Source organism: Gorilla gorilla, chromosome 20 (genome assembly GCF_029281585.2).
Source record: "Gorilla gorilla gorilla isolate KB3781 chromosome 20, NHGRI_mGorGor1-v2.1_pri, whole genome shotgun sequence".
Classification (NCBI taxonomy): domain Eukaryota; kingdom Metazoa; phylum Chordata; class Mammalia; order Primates; family Hominidae; genus Gorilla; species Gorilla gorilla.
In genome coordinates this window covers 6,700,116-6,713,421 of record NC_073244.2, presented here as the reverse complement: position 1 = coordinate 6,713,421, position 13,306 = coordinate 6,700,116, and the positions used below count along the sequence as shown (strand labels likewise).

The following is a 13,306-nucleotide window of genomic DNA, read 5'->3' as shown; positions in this document are numbered from 1 at the left end:
GCCACCACGCCTGGCTAATTTTTGTATTTTTAGTAGAGATGGGGTTTCGCCATGTTGGCCGGGCTGGTCTTGAGCTCCTGACCTCAGGTGATCCACCCACCTTGACCTCCCAAAGTGCTGGGATTACGGGTGTGAGCCACAGCACCCAGCTAAAAAAACCATTTTTCTTTTGAGACTGGGTCTGTCTCTGTCATCCAGGCTGGAATGCAGTGGCACAATCACAACTCAATTTCTGTTCTCAAGGGATCCTCCTGCCTCAGCCTCCCCAGTAGCTGGGACCACAGGTGCACCACCATGCCTGGCTAATTTTTTAATTTTTTGCGGAGATGGGGTCTTGCTATGTTGCCCAGGCTGGTCTCCAACCCCTGTGCCCACGTGATCCTCCCACGTCGGCCTCTCAAACTGCTGGAATTACAGGAAGGAGATCCCGCAACCTGACCCTTACTCCCATTCTGCAGATGAGCAGAGTGACACTCAGAGCCAGTAACAGCCCCCAGAAGGCCCTGCCCCAGACCCCAACTCACATGTCCTCGTCGGAGGCCACGTCCTCAAAGTGCTCCTCTCCTGGCCCTTCTCTGCCTCGCCCGGGTGAGCCCGGTGTCCCCTCCCGGGCCGCGTCCTCCTCCTCCGAGCCTGGGGGCCCATCCTCAGAGCCGCCGGGGCTGGCCGGGTGTCCCAGGCCTGCAGCTGCAGCCCGCATGGCTGCGAGTGCGGCCATCTGAGCCCGCTGCATCCGGGCACTCTCGGGCTCTCTGTCCTCGTCGGGGGCAGCCCGGGCCCGGCCGGGGGGTGCAGCAGGGGGATCGGGGGGCAGCTGCTGCCGGGCCTCCAGCTCCTGGCGCGCCCGCTGCTGCCGCTGCAACAGCGTCTCCATCACGGCCTGTAGTTTCATGGCCCTGCGGCCCGGGCCACCACCACCACCACCACCACCACGGGCGCTAGGGGTGGGCGGCGGGGGCGGCCCCTGCGGGGAGGGGGCCCGGCCGCACTGCAGCGTGGGGGCCGCGGGGGAGCCGGGGCAGTGCAGGGTGGCAGGGGGCGGGGGCGGGGGCCGCCGGGCTCAAGCTGAAGGCTGATGGGGCATGCCTCTTCCTCACGCTGGGCTCCAGGGGACAGAGGCTGGCATCCGGCTCATTCACGCATTTGCAGAAACCTGAGGGGGAAAAAAGGCACGGTCAGAGCAGGCCTGAGCTCCTCAGGCCCCCTCCTTCCCCATGAAGGCCCCGGGGATCAGCTCTCATGTCCATCTCATGCAGGATGCAGACCTGGAGGCCTTCTTGGAGGCAGAGGCGCAGGCTCTTCGCATACAGCCTACTGTGGGCCTGGGTAGCAAGGTCGCCTCGCACTGGGCCACAGAGAAACACGCTGTGGCCAGACTGTCTGCCCCAGGAGATCTTGGATTATTGCTTCACAAGCAGGGTGGGGGAATGGGCGTTCCTGGCCTGTGATTGGCCAGCGGGCTCCGGGCCCCAGTCAGGTGGGTTCTAACTTCCAGTCGCTGCCTGAGTCCCTGTTGGAGCGGCCCAGCCTGGCCTCCAGGTATCTAGGTATCCTCCCATCTCAGGCCAGACTGGAGATTGAGCGCCTGTTGTATACGGGCCCTGGGCTAACCCTCCCCCCATCACACAACTCAACAGCAACGCCCAAGCCACAACTTCTCCGGGCCTCAGGTTCCCTACCTGCAAAACAGTGTGGGTAACAGTACCCCCCCTCGCCCCCCGGCACTCAAGGAGGGATGAATCGAGTTCAGGAGGTTAAGGTGGGCACCAACAGGTGTCACAGAAGGGGGCACCAGGGCGGTCCCATTTCATGGTGGAGGACAACTGAGGCTCAGGGATCCTCTGCTTGGAGACATAGAGCTGGGGTTTGAACCCAGGTCTGGGTGACCACAAAGCCTCCCACGCAGACCCCACAATCTCCGCAGGGCAACAGGGGTCTGGAGTTTCCCGGTCCTCTGGGATCCCGAGTGGGCCAGATGTCTCGGACGGCAACACACTCACCCAGCCTAGAGTGCCTTCCACCCAGGGCCAGTCCTAATGGCCTGGGTGAGGAACAGAGACTCCTGGGGCCTGGGTCCCACCCGAGACACCCCCTAGCCCAGGCCACACCTCCACCCGCCCAGGCCGCCAATAAAACAGGCCGGGCAGAACCCAACAGGCCTGGAGTGACACCCCAGAGGGAAGGCACATCATGGGGACAGCGGAGGGGACAAAGCTCCACCCTCCCAAGAGGCAGCTGGGCCCAGGTAAGGCCGCCTCCTTACCCTGGCAAAGGAGCCCCCAAGACTCATACACAGCTCCTGGGCAGACAAGGCCTGGAGAGACGAGGAGGCAGGGGCCCCTGGGACTCAGATCCCTCCTGTGACCCGACCCCACCCAGGTCAGTGTTGCACAGCAGACCCCCCCAAGCCTCCCCAGTCACCGGACAAGAGAGTCCTGCGGCCCCTCTGCCCTAGACACCCTTTACCCAGATCCCTGAGTCTTTCGGCCCCATGGATGAAAAGGCAGTGGGGGGCAGGTGGGTGGCCCCTGGGAGAAAGCGAGGAGGGCACGTTCCAAAATAGCCTCTGTTCCATCTCTTGTGGGGACAGAGGTCCCAGGTCACAAAGACCTCAGGGCCATAGCGCTGGGCTGTGACCAGGAGAGCCTGGCGGTCCGGAGGCCACCAGGGCGGCACCCAGCCCCCCATCCCCAGGCTGGAGGTCACCCCCCACCCACCCAACCCAAGAAAGTGCTGAGGGGGCATTTCTGACTCAGGGTCTGGTCGGGTCTGTCGCCCCTCCCCCACCTGGGACAACTTCAAGACAAGGCCCCCCCCACGGAAGAGCTCCAAGCAAAGCCCCCCCTCTTTGGGGGCACAGAAGGAAGAGGCCAAAGGAAGCCACTCCCCCCACCAGCCCGCTCCGAGCCCTGCTGGGTTTAATGACCCTTCCGGGTCGCCGGGTGGGGGAGGGGAGCAGGACAGACCTCCACGTTGGGGCCGGTGGAGGGGGCAGGTGGGGATCCCAGATTCCCCCCTAGGTCAGGGCTGGGTGCCCCCCCATCGCCGCCATTAACCCTAAACTAGCTACGCCCACCCCCTTCAGACCCCTCCCCCCAAGAGCCCTTTGTCCTCGACCCCCACCCCCATTTTATGACAGCCCCAAGGGAGAGGCTGGGACGGGGCGCTGGGTGGTCGTTGGACCAGGCAGGGGTGGGGGGCGGAGGGATCCTGGGCCACACCCTCCTCCCCCCAGGCCTCCGGAGAGAGGTCACCCGCTCGGCCCGGGCCTTGCAAAACATGGTTATTTAAAGAGTTGTGCAAGGCCCCGGGCCCGCGGGTGGCGAAAGGGGCCCCTCACTCCACGAAGGGAAGAGGAGGGGGAGGGGCGGGGCAGAAAGCTGGGGAGGGGGCTAAGAAAGTCCTGGGTTGGGGGGGCCTGGAGGAAGTGAGAAAAAAACTCAAGAAGGAGAAGAAATAAGAAGACAGAAACCCTGGTCCGGATTTCAAAGGCTTCTTGGAAAGCGGCCGATTTGCATGGGGGGGGGAACCCCTCCAGCCCGAGCGCCTAAAAACGGAAGATAATTGAACCCGCCGCCCGGGGCCGGCGCCGAGCGTTGGAGTTGACAAACGCGCGCTCCCAGCGCTTCCTGCGCCCGCTTTTGTGTCTGGGGGGCCCTGAAACGGGTCAGGGGGCTCTTCCTGGGTATCCCCGCCGAGGAACCGGGCGCCCGGGCACAACCCACCCCGGCGCGCGGGGGCCGCGGTGTCTCCCCCAGGAGCCCCTCTCTGCGCTGGGGCGGACACTTTATAAATAAACCAGCCCGGCTGGGGAGGCTCGCCGGGAACTACCCTCCCTCCTCTCTGGGCTCCCGAATAAATCCCTGATTTCGGGGAGAAAGAATAAAAATGAAATAAAATATCGGGGTGCAGCCCCCCGCGCGCGCGCAGAGACCATTTCCTTCCGCTGGGGAGTGGGGGGCGCGCACTCGCGACCCCCGATCGCCCCTGCTCGCCCCTGAGCGATTGATCCAGTGGGGAGTGAAGTCTCCAAGCGGGGTGCAGAGAAAACTCCCCGAACCCCAGCCCGCCAGGGCCGCCTTCCCAGTCCGGGACCCCCACCAACATCTCCGCCCAACTTTGGGGACCCCCTTCTTTGGCTTCCAGGACGCACTGCGCCCACCCCGGCACCGGAACCCGCGCTGGGAACGGCCAGCGCGCCCCCCAGCCTTACCGCGCAGGGCGGCTCGTAGTGGGGCGCGCGCCCCGCGCCTGGGGTCGGCCTGCCCAGGCCCGCCTGGCTTCCAGCCGCCGGTGCGCGCCGCTGGCTCCCGGCCCCCGACCCACGGGGCTGTGCCGCGCGCCGACTCACCGAGCCGCCAGCCGCGTCCGCGTCTACACCCCTCCGCCCGATTGGTAAGAGGCGCCCCGCGCGCGGCCGGCCCCCGCCCCGCCCCTCCCCCACCCCCAGACAAATCACCAGGGGACGAGTCGCTCTCGGATGCAAATACCTGGCCGGTGATTCAGCGCCGCGGCCCGGGCGCGGGAGGGGCTCGCCAGGGCTCCCCACTTTTCCCCGCACGCCCCCTCGCCCCCCTCCCGCGGTCTGACGACGCGCGACCAGCCCGGGGGCGCTGGGGAGCTGGGCAGAGTGGACGGAAATTTTCAGGTCGCGGCCCCTTTAAAGGATAATAAATAATAAACGGGAAGGGGAACAGCGCCGCGGGAGGCCCCGCCCCCGGCCTAGGGACGGTGGGCAAAGTGCGCGACGCGGCCCCAAGCGCAGAGGGTGCCGGGGGCAGGGGCTGGGGCGGGAGCGCCCCGGGGGAAGAAGAGGGGACTGACTGGGGCTCCGCCTGGGCGGGCTGGCCGGAGGCATCGGAGCCAGATCCCGGACCAAGACTCTTCCCTTCTTACGGAGCACCTAGGCTGGGCCTCGTGGACTGGGAGTTTCACCTTCGCCCCTTAGATGGAGAGACCCTGAGAGAGTGACTTCACTCTCCGGAGCCGCCGTTTCCAAGTCTGAGAAATGGGCTTGAAAGACCCGGTGCAGAGCTGGGCGGGCGGCGTCGGAGGGAGGGAACCAGGGTCCCGCCGGCCTCCCTCTGGGGAGGGACGGGCTGCAGACGGGGGCTCGGCGCGGGCGTGGGGAGTTGTGCGCGGGGACCCGGAGCCCCTTTGTGAAACCAGGACGACCCTGCCCGGCCCGGCTGTCACCAGCGTCGGGAGCTCGGCTGCCCACCACCCCCCCGGGAAGGTGGTGATGACTTACACGGTCTGAGCGGTCGCTTGCCCTCCCTCCAGGGAGGTCCCTGCACGTCTCCAGCCCTCACTCCTCTCTATAGTGGGCAACCTTCTTGTCGCCACTGCGCAGAGCAGGAAACTGAGGCACCGAGCGGGGTGCAAGGAAGGCGGTCGGGAGGGGGACGCGTGCTCTGCAGGGAGCTGTCTGCGCGGGAAGCGACCCCAGGGGGCTAAGCGCAGAGGCCCAGGCTCCAGCCCGGACGTGAGCCCCGGGGGAGCCTGGAGGGCGGGCAGGGGCCACCCGGGGGGACCCTCACTTGTGGAGGGTCTCTGGCGGGCTCGGGTCCCCGGTCCTGAGTGTTGGGGGCGGGGTCGTAGTCGTCTCCCTCCCCTTCCCCTAGACTAGCACACGGCATTGCAACTTTCTCTCTGTCCTTCCACCTAGTTGCACCTCCTCCCTCCACAAAACTGCAACCGGGGCCGGCGCGGTGGCTCACGCCTGTCATCTTAACACTTTGGGAGGCGGAGGTGGGCGGATCATCAGAGGTCAGGAGTTCGAGACCAGCCTGGCCAACAAGGTGAAACCCCATCTGTACTAAAAATACAGAAATCAGCCGGGCATGGTGGCGCGCGCCTGTAGTCCCAGCTACTTGGGAGGCTGAGGTAGGAGAATCGCTTGAATCCGGGAGGTGGAAGTCGCAGTGAGCCGAGATCGTGCCACTGCACTCCAGCCTGGGTGACGCAGTGAGACTCCACCTCAAAAACAAAACAAAACAAAAAACTGCCGACAGGAGAGCTGCCCCCGACTCCAAGGCCTGAATCCAGCCTTCCAGCCCCAGGGCCACGTGTAGCCTAATGGCGGCAGGTGTCTGAGAGGCCTCCACCATAAGGCTATATTAAACACCAAACCCAGCTGCCACCCCTATCTCCGATGGAGAGGCCTGAGACACCTGCCCCAGGTTGGGGGTGCTTTGGAGAGACGCTCCCTGCAGCGGGATAAAGGGGTGTAGGAGTACCCCCTTCTAGGGCCAGGACCCAGCTCAGGTCTGAAGATGCAGGAAGTCCCTCCCACCTACGATGGAGCACCTGGAGGCCAGCAGACCCGAAAGGCACCTGGAGGGCGGGTGCATGGGCCTGTCTGTGCCTCAGTTTATCCCTCTATAAAATGGGCCAATGTTAATTCAACCCTTTCACCATCCTGTTCTGGATTAGGCTGCCCTTTGTTCAAAGGGAAGGGCACAGGGTGGGGGCATAATTACCTCCAGGGCAGGAAGGGTAGAGCCCCTACCCGTTTCCCAGGAGGAAGCTGTGATCCGGGTAGCTGGCTGCAGCTTCTCCCGAAGGGGCCGCGCAGGGGGGTGAGGGGATGCAGGATGGCAGCTGCCTGCAGTGAGGGGGCTCCTATTTTTAGCCCAGAGAGGGAGCCCGGAATGTCTACGCAGACTAGCTGGCTCCACCATATTCCAGATGCCCTCACGCCCCGCAGGGGTAGGCAGCAGTGTGGATTTAGATCAGTACAGACCTCTCCCAGTCTCTTTCTCAAGCTGTGCATTGGGCACAGCAGCCCCAGCTTTAAACATTTCCTAACCAGACCATCTACCGGGGGCACAGCAGCCCCAGCTCTGAAGGTTTCCCAGCCAGACCATCTCCTGGGGGCACAGCAGCCCTAGCTCTGAAGGTTTCCCAGCCAGACCATCTCCTGGGGGCGCCTGGGGCTTTGGGAACCTCCCCCACACAAAAACAGCGTGATCCTCCCCCAACCCTGCTGGTCACTGGACCGGTTCTCTACTCTGCACTCAGGTAGGGGACATCCTCATAAAACCCCCCAGATCCCGCTCCCACAGCTCTGCAGGTTAAAAAGCCCAAACTAGGGCTGGGCCTGGTGGCTCACACCTGTAATCCCAGCACTTTGGGAGGCCAAGGCAGGCGGATCACTTGAGGTCAGGAGTTCGAAACCAGCCTGGCCAACATGGTGAAACCCCGCCTCTATTAAAAATACAAAACAATTAGCCGGACGTGGTGGCAGGCATCTGTAATCCCAGCTACTCGGGAGGCTGAGGCAGGAGAATACCTGGGAGGCGGAGGTTGCAATGAGCCAAGATCACACCACTGCACACCAGCCTGGGAGACAGAAGGAGACTCTGTCTCAAAAAAAAAAAAAAAAAAAAAAAGAAGAGAGCTCAGCACAGTGGCTCACGCCTGTAATCCCAGACTTTGGGAGGCTTAGGCTTAGGCGGGAGGATGGCCTAAGGCTAGGTATTCAAGATGAGCCTGGGCATAGACCCTGTCTCCACAAAAAATTTATAAAATAAAAAAATTAAGGCTGAGCACCGTGGCTCAAGACTGTAATCCTAGCACTTTGGGAAGCTGAGGAAGGAGGATCTCTTGAGCCCCGGAGTTTGAGACTAGCCTGGGCAACGTAACAAGACCCCATCTCTACAAAAAATACAAAAATTAGCCAATTGTGGTGGCACACACCTGTAGTCCCAGCTACTCGGGAGGCCGAGGCAAGAGGATTGCTTGAGCCCAGGAGGTCGAGGCAGCAGTGAGCCATGATCACACCACTGCACTCTAGTCTGGGCCACAGAGCAAGACTGTCTCAAAAAATAAAATACAGTGGCTCACGTCTGTAATCCCAGCACTTTGGGAGGTGGAGGCCAGCAGATCACTTGAGGCTGGGAGTTTGAGATCAGCCTGGCCGATATGGCGAAATCCTGTCTCTAGTAAAAATACAAAAATTAGCCTGGTGTGGTGGCACAGGCTTGTAGTCCTAGCTACTTGGGAGGCTGAGGCAGGAGAATCCCTTCAACCTGGGAAGCGGAGGTTGCAGTGAGCCAAGATCGCGCCACTGCACTCCAGCCTGGACAAGAACAAAACTCCATCTCAAAAAAAAAAAAAAAAATCATATATAATGAATCCAGCCTGTTATATCTCTCTTTATACTGACGCAGATATAAAATATCATTTTTACCCCTCTTCCAGGACATGAAGCAGAATAAAGTATCTTTTTCTTCCTGTTTTCTTTGACGGTGAATATTGCAGAATAAATTACCATTTTGAATAACGTTTTCATAGAAGGGGCCCTCAAAAGCAAAGTGCCTAAGACCGGGATAATTCATAATGTGCCTCTGATTGCCCCACTTCACAGCGGGGATACCTCCAACCGGGGGTCCAGGTTGGGATCCGAATGAGCGACACCGCCCCTGGGCACGGGGCACCTCTGGGACTTCTGCAGGCGAGAAAAGAAGGCGCGAAACCTCCGCGGGCCGCGCGTGCCATCTGCCGGGCACCTGCGGGACTGCGGCCGGCGGGGGGGGGGGAGGGGGGCGGGCTCTTAGGGGCGGGGCCAGTGCCGGCGGCCGCTAGGTGGCGCCGTCTCACCTGAAAATGAGTTTTGCTCACGCCTGTAATCCCAGCACTTTGGGAGGCCGAGGCGGGCGATCACGAGGTCAGGAGATCGAGACCATCCTGGCTAACATGGTGAAACCCCGTCTCTACTAAATGTACAAAAAAGTAGCAGGGCGTGATGGCGGGCGCCTGTAGTCCCAGCTACTTGGAAGGCTGAGGCAGGAGGCTGAGAACATAGGATGTTTGGTTTCCCATTCCAGTTTCTTAGAGTAGTGGTCTCCAACTCCATCCAGGTTGTGTGAATGCCATTTCATTCCTCTTTATGGCTGAGTAGTAGTCTTCTGTGTGTGTGTGTTTGCGCGCGCGCGCGCCACATTTTCTTTATCTGCTCGTTGATTGATAGGCATTTGCACTGTCTGTTTTCACATTTTAGTCTCTCTAAAAGTGGGATGAGGCCCCGGGCGCGGTGGCTCACGCCTGTAATCCCAGCACTTTGGGAGACAGAGGCATGGGGATCACTTAAGGTCAGGAAAATCGAGACCAGCCTGGCCAACATGGAGAAACCCCGTCTCTATTAAAATACAAAAATTAGCCGGGCGTGGTGGCGGGCGCCTGTAATCCCAGCTACTCAGGAGGCTGAGGCAGGAGAATCACTTGAACCTGGGAGGCAGAGGTTGCAGTGAGCAGAGATCGCGTCACTGCACTCCAGTCTGGGTGACAGAAGGAGACCCTGTCTCAAAAAAAAAAAAAAAAAAAAAAGTGGAATGAATCGTACACAGTGACAGTCAACTACAAGACAATGAGAAAACGTCTGACACTTTCTGGAATGATCCAGAAAGTCCTGTGTTGACACATGTTTAATTTCAGGAAACACAGAAATCATAATTTCAATATCAATAGCAAACTTCACAACGAAACTGCACCGAACGTCACAAGAGACCAAAATATTTGCACAGTTGATCTCGGACAGTAAGAAAAATATTAATAACAGAAGAATAGCCGCTGTTCCAGCAGTCCCCGCTCCCGAGGGAGCCGCTCGGATTCCCACCGGGTCCGCTCAGAGAGGGGCGGTGTCCTCCCCCAGGACGCACAGCCCGCGCGCGGCCAGCCCACTGCTCCCTGGCTTCTGCGCCCTGGCGGGGGCCGGGTGGGACCCCAGGCGGTGCAGCTCCGCGTGTGAGGCTGCGGGGTCCAAGGGTCCGGGCCGGCGGGGGCGGCGGGGGCGGCGCGGCGCGCAGGGGCAGACGCGGCGGAAGGCCTGTCGGAAGTGCGAGCCCAGGAAGGCGTAGAGCAGCGGGTTCAGCGCGGAGTTGCTGTAGGACATGCAGTGAGCCCAGGTCTTAAGCGCGTAGGCGGCGTAGCTGCGTGGGTGCCAGGAGCCCGCGGGGCCCAGCGCCTGCAGCACCAGGAACAGCTGGATGGGGCCCCAGCAGGCGGCGAAGAGCAGGACCACGGCCGCCACTAGCCGCGAGACCTTGGCCCGCACGGCGCCCGCGCGCTCTGCCAGCACCTGCCCCTGGGGGGGTGCCGTGAAGGTGGTTAGACGAAAGGCTGGGGCCCGGCTCGGCTCATCCCCTCGCGCCGCCCCTCCTGGACCCCTTGGGCTGTCCCTGCCCGCGCAGATGCCCCCACCGGCGCCTCCCACCACGGTGCCTCCCCGCCTGCCCAGCCTTGCTGTCCTCCCACCCACGCCGCGCACCTGCAGGGCGCTATCGGCGGGCGCGGGGCGCACGGCGACCCGGCCCAGGTGGCGCAGCATGGCCGCATAGCAGGCGCAGGTGGCGAGCAGCGGCAGCAGGTACAGCGCCAGCAGGTTGTACAGTGCGAAGGCGCGCTCCAGGGCGCGGCTGGGGAAGGCCTCACTGCAGTAGGCGCGCGGCCCGGGTGACAGGCGGTGCAGGGCGAGCACCGGCGCAGACACCGCCGCAGAGCCTGTGCCACAAGCCGGGATGAAGACCCCGCTCGGGGAACCAGCGGTCCCCCACGTGCCTCCCCGGGAGGCGTTCACCCAGCCACCCTGCAAAGGCCCGGGCGCCCCGTCTGCAGCCTCGCTGGCCCTAGGCAGGCAGAGCTATTGCGCCCATTTTCCAGATGCTGGACCAAGGCGGCAGGTGGCTCCGGGCGCCCAGGGCACTAGGACGTGTCCGCCTTCTCCCGTGAGGCCCCTGAGCTGTACTCACCTACCCAGATGCTGAGGCTGACAGCCAGCGCCAGGCGGGGCGTGCGGCGGTGCAGGGCGCGCAACGGGAACACCGTCACGTACCAGCGGTCCACACTCATGGCGGTCAGAGTGGCACACGTGGCCTGCACCGAGACCTGCGGGAGCCGCCAGCCGGGCGTGTGGCCACCTGCGCGGTTGGGAGCCTGCCCTGTCCGCCCGCCCTGCTGATCCCCCTACGTGTGCGAACACTCAGGCACATACATGGGAAGTGTCCTGGGAGGAGTGTCCAGTGCGGGTTGAGGGGACAGAAGGTGGGGAGACTGGGAGAGGAGGGCAGGAGGATTGGGGAAGTGAGGGAGCCCTTGGGGGGCGGCTGATACCCCGAGTCTGAGACAGGGGGGCTGCGTGAGATGGAGGGACAGGCGGGGCAAGAAGCCTCAGGGCCTCAGTAGCCCTTCCTCACCAGTGACCCGGGTCCCCGTCTGCATCCCTCCCCCATTCCCGCCCCCCACTCCAGTTCTAGGCTGCACCACCGCCCAGCCCCTTCCCGCAAGCTGGGCATCCCAGCCCCTGGTTCTCCTATGCGTTTGCCTCGCGCCTCGCCCAAGGTCCGCCCCCCCTTCCCACGTGGGCTCCCCATCCCCACATACGCCCGCCCCCCCGCTCCGGAGCGCATCCCCTCTCCTCGTCCCCACGTGCGCCTCGTCCCCACGTGCGCCTCCTCCCCTCCTGCTCCAGAGTGCACCCCTCCCCCGCCCCACCATGCGCCCCCTCCCCTCCAGCTTCTGAGCGCATCTCCCTCCGTCCCCACGTGCGCCCCCTCCCCTCCTGCTCCGCAGCGCAACCCCCCTCCCCGTCCCCACGTACGATCCCCTCCCCTCCCACTGCGGAGCGCACTCCCGCCTGTCCCCAAGTGCGTCCCCTCCCCTCCCACTGCGGAACGCACCCCCTCCCGTCCCCAAGTGCGCCCTCTCCCCTCCTGCTCCGGAGCGCACCTGCTGGATGTAGTTGACGAACTTGCACATGAAGTCGCCCAGCACCCAGGCGGGCAGCGGGTACAGCAGGGCCGTGAAGGGGACGCAGCACAGGAGGAAGGTCACGTCCGTGGCCGCCAGGTTGGCTGCGGTGGGGATGCGCGGGCGCAGGGCGTGGGCGCCACTGGCCGCGGGAACCGCCCAGCGCTCCTGGCCCTGACCCCTGGCCCCCACCTTGGTCCGAGTGACCAGCAGGATGGCTCAGGGAGGCCCCCCCAGCGCCCCTGGCCTCCTCGGGCAGAGAAGTTGGGGCGCCTTCTAGTAATTCCCCCTTACATCTCAAACATTACGCCTCCGGCTCGGATTTCCTGGCCATTCCGGCAGAAATCGGTTCTGCTGGGCCCTGTCCGGTCTGGGGGAGCCTAAGCAGGCCCCTGACCCTCTGAGCCTCAGTTTCCACAACTGCAAACTGGAGACAATGGTGCCGGCCCAGCAGCCACCGACTGGGCTCACAGCTGTGTGTGATAGGGGACCCCAGGACACAAATGCATAAACAGGCTCAGAGAGCCACCGGAGCAGGGGTCGCAAACTAAGGCCCGCGGGCCAAGCCAGCCCCTCCCCCAGCCCTTTGTTCAGCTGACACCGAGCCGTTGGCCCGCGCTGCACCGGGGCGAGCCCCGCGAGTGGCCAGGTCGGGGTTTCCATGTGCCACACTCCCCACCCTCCGGCCCGCCCGGGCCCGCCCGCGTTGGAGTTTGCGACCTCTAGCCTCAGGTGCAGGGACCACAGGGAAAAGATTCGAGGTGGGGGGGACCCCTGCAGGGGACAGAGCCGGGTCCGAGAGGGCCCCGATGCGCCGCGAGAGGGCGCCCCAGGCCGCTCGGCCCTCGGAGCCCCCGGGACGGCAGCAGGTGCGGCGCAGCGCCCGCACTCACCGATGTAGAAGTTGGTCACGGTCCGCATCGGCTTGTGGCGGCAGATGACGTAGATGACCAGCGAGTTCCCCACCAGGCCCAGCAGCATCAGCGCCGCGAAGAAGAGCGGCACGAGCCAGGCGTCCACGGCTCGTGGCGAAGGGACTGGGCTGTCCGAGGCGTTGGCGCCACAGCCCGGGCAGCCGGAGGCGTTGGCCGGTGCCCCCCAGGACGCGTTGGGTCCGGACGTAGCCACGGTGTGCATGGCCCCGCGCACCTCCTCCTCCCGGCCGCCCTCCAGGATTGCGCCCTGGCACCGCCCCGGGGACCCCTCCGCCCGACCGCCCGGGGGCTGCGCCCGTGGAACTCAGGAAGGGGCTCGGCTGCAGTCCGCAGGGTCCAGAGGGCAGCTGTGCTGGGCTCGGCGGCTCCTCTGCCGGCGCCGCTGCAGCCGAGTGTTTATAGCCCGTGACCCCCTCCCCTGGCCTTGCCTTCCCGCCTCTCCGGCAGCCGCTCGCCACTCCCTCCCCTGCCCACGCGCCCTCTATTCACCCAGCGGCAACCCCCCTATTCCCTCCTCCCGGTGCAAGGTCGGAGTGAGAGCGCGGGAGGGGGCTGAGGGGGGCGGAGCAGGCAGGGGGTGGGCCTCGTGGAGGCTGCTGTGGACCTGGAACGACCGACCTTAA

The 13,306-nt window shown here is 63.8% G+C and overlaps 2 protein-coding genes across 6 annotated transcripts in view; both read right to left on the bottom strand.

The window, feature by feature from the left end:
- The window catches only part of ARID3A (AT-rich interaction domain 3A), a 48,487-nt gene extending 43,813 nt beyond the window's left edge, over positions 1-4,674 (bottom strand). For 2 of the 5 annotated variants that reach the window (XM_055371006.2, XM_063701900.1), the window contains exons 1-2: positions 4,491-4,674; positions 525-1,153 (exon numbers count right to left, since the gene is read on the bottom strand). In XM_055371006.2, coding sequence (XP_055226981.1) covers positions 525-892 — 368 coding nt within the window. In that variant the 5' untranslated portion in view covers positions 893-1,153; positions 4,491-4,674. The other 3 variants (XM_055371008.2, XM_055371005.2, XM_055371007.2) reach the window with 3 other exon arrangements.
- A 4,697-nt stretch (positions 4,675-9,371) lies between these two features.
- On the bottom strand, positions 9,372-13,083 carry KISS1R (KISS1 receptor). The gene is made up of 5 exons (XM_055371011.2): positions 12,642-13,083; positions 11,728-11,852; positions 10,752-10,887; positions 10,271-10,503; positions 9,372-10,087 (listed from the first exon to the last, which is right to left on the bottom strand). The coding sequence occupies exons 1-5, from the start codon at positions 12,883-12,885 to the stop codon at positions 9,629-9,631; spliced, it is 1,197 nt and encodes a 398-aa protein (XP_055226986.1). The 5' UTR covers positions 12,886-13,083; the 3' UTR covers positions 9,372-9,628.
- Positions 13,084-13,306: the final 223 nt, after the last annotated feature.

Coding starts and splice junctions, on each gene's coding strand:
- KISS1R (XM_055371011.2), bottom strand. CDS start 12,885: ATGCACACCGTGGCTACGTCCGGACCCAACGCGTCCTGGGGGGCACCG. Junction 11,853..12,641: donor CGTGACCAACTTCTACATCG/GTGAGTGCGGGC, acceptor TCCCCACCGCAG/CCAACCTGGCGGCCACGGAC. Junction 10,504..10,751: donor CAGCCTCAGCATCTGGGTAG/GTGAGTACAGCT, acceptor CTTGTGGCACAG/GCTCTGCGGCGGTGTCTGCG.